The sequence below is a fragment of the Vigna radiata genome, unplaced genomic scaffold (assembly GCF_000741045.1).
Source record: "Vigna radiata var. radiata cultivar VC1973A unplaced genomic scaffold, Vradiata_ver6 scaffold_264, whole genome shotgun sequence".
Lineage (NCBI taxonomy): Eukaryota > Viridiplantae > Streptophyta > Magnoliopsida > Fabales > Fabaceae > Vigna > Vigna radiata.
Genome location: NW_014543984.1, coordinates 430417 through 431205, shown reverse-complemented (window position 1 = coordinate 431205; position 789 = coordinate 430417). Strand labels below are relative to the sequence as shown.

Below are 789 nucleotides of genomic sequence, written 5' to 3'. Positions count from 1 at the left end.
CCATACTTTCAAGCAAGTCTGAGAAGAGGGTGTCTTCACTTTGGAGAAACAGTGAATTGAGGTGTCTAAACATGAGTTGTTGCGAGAAGCTTGAAACAATAGCAGAGCTTCCCCCTTTCCTTAAAACTTTAGATGTCTCCTTTTCAACATCACTGAAAAGTCTACCAAAGCTTCCTCTTTCCCTTCAAATTCTAAATGTTTCCTTTTGCGAGACACTTGAGAGTCTACCAGAGCTTCCCCCATTACTTTCAACTTTAAATGTCTCCTCATGCTATTCACTTCAAATTCCATCCAACCTTCCTTTGTCTCTTCAAATTGTAAACCTTTGTGACTGCAGCTTATTTCAGACTCTAGTTCACCATATTCGATCCGTTAAAACAAAAGATACCAAAAATTCTAGATTAGTACATCAAACTCTATCGAAGCTTCCCCTACCCTCAGAGGTTTCGTGTTCCTGCAATTCAATCAAAACTGGAGCAGTGTCTCTCGAGTCTTTCACCTCTCTCATTGAAGATTGTCTATCTTCCCTGAAATTTACGACAGAAGAAGAATAACATGAAAAGACAAGAATGGTGAAAAGATAAATCGTGTTGTATTTCCCTCTCAGATACACATACTTAAGGCTAAATATATCAGAAATGTATGTTCATCATCATACTCGTACATGTTGCTAGCAAAAGATCGTATACAAATTTCATGAAATTAAGAGTACTGTTACAATTTATTATACTGTTCAGTTAATTTAATTTTTTATCATTTTAATCAAATCTCCTACTATCACTTTGTATG

The 789-nt window shown here is 36.0% G+C and overlaps 1 protein-coding gene across 1 annotated transcript; it reads left to right on the top strand.

The window, feature by feature from the left end:
* LOC111241229 (disease resistance protein RML1B-like) lies at window positions 1-789 on the top strand (the record flags this gene model as incomplete). Its single annotated transcript, XM_022778184.1, is given in 1 exon segment — window positions 1-789. A coding segment is annotated over 1 exon segment (554 nt), but the record flags the coding sequence as incomplete, so codon positions are not given.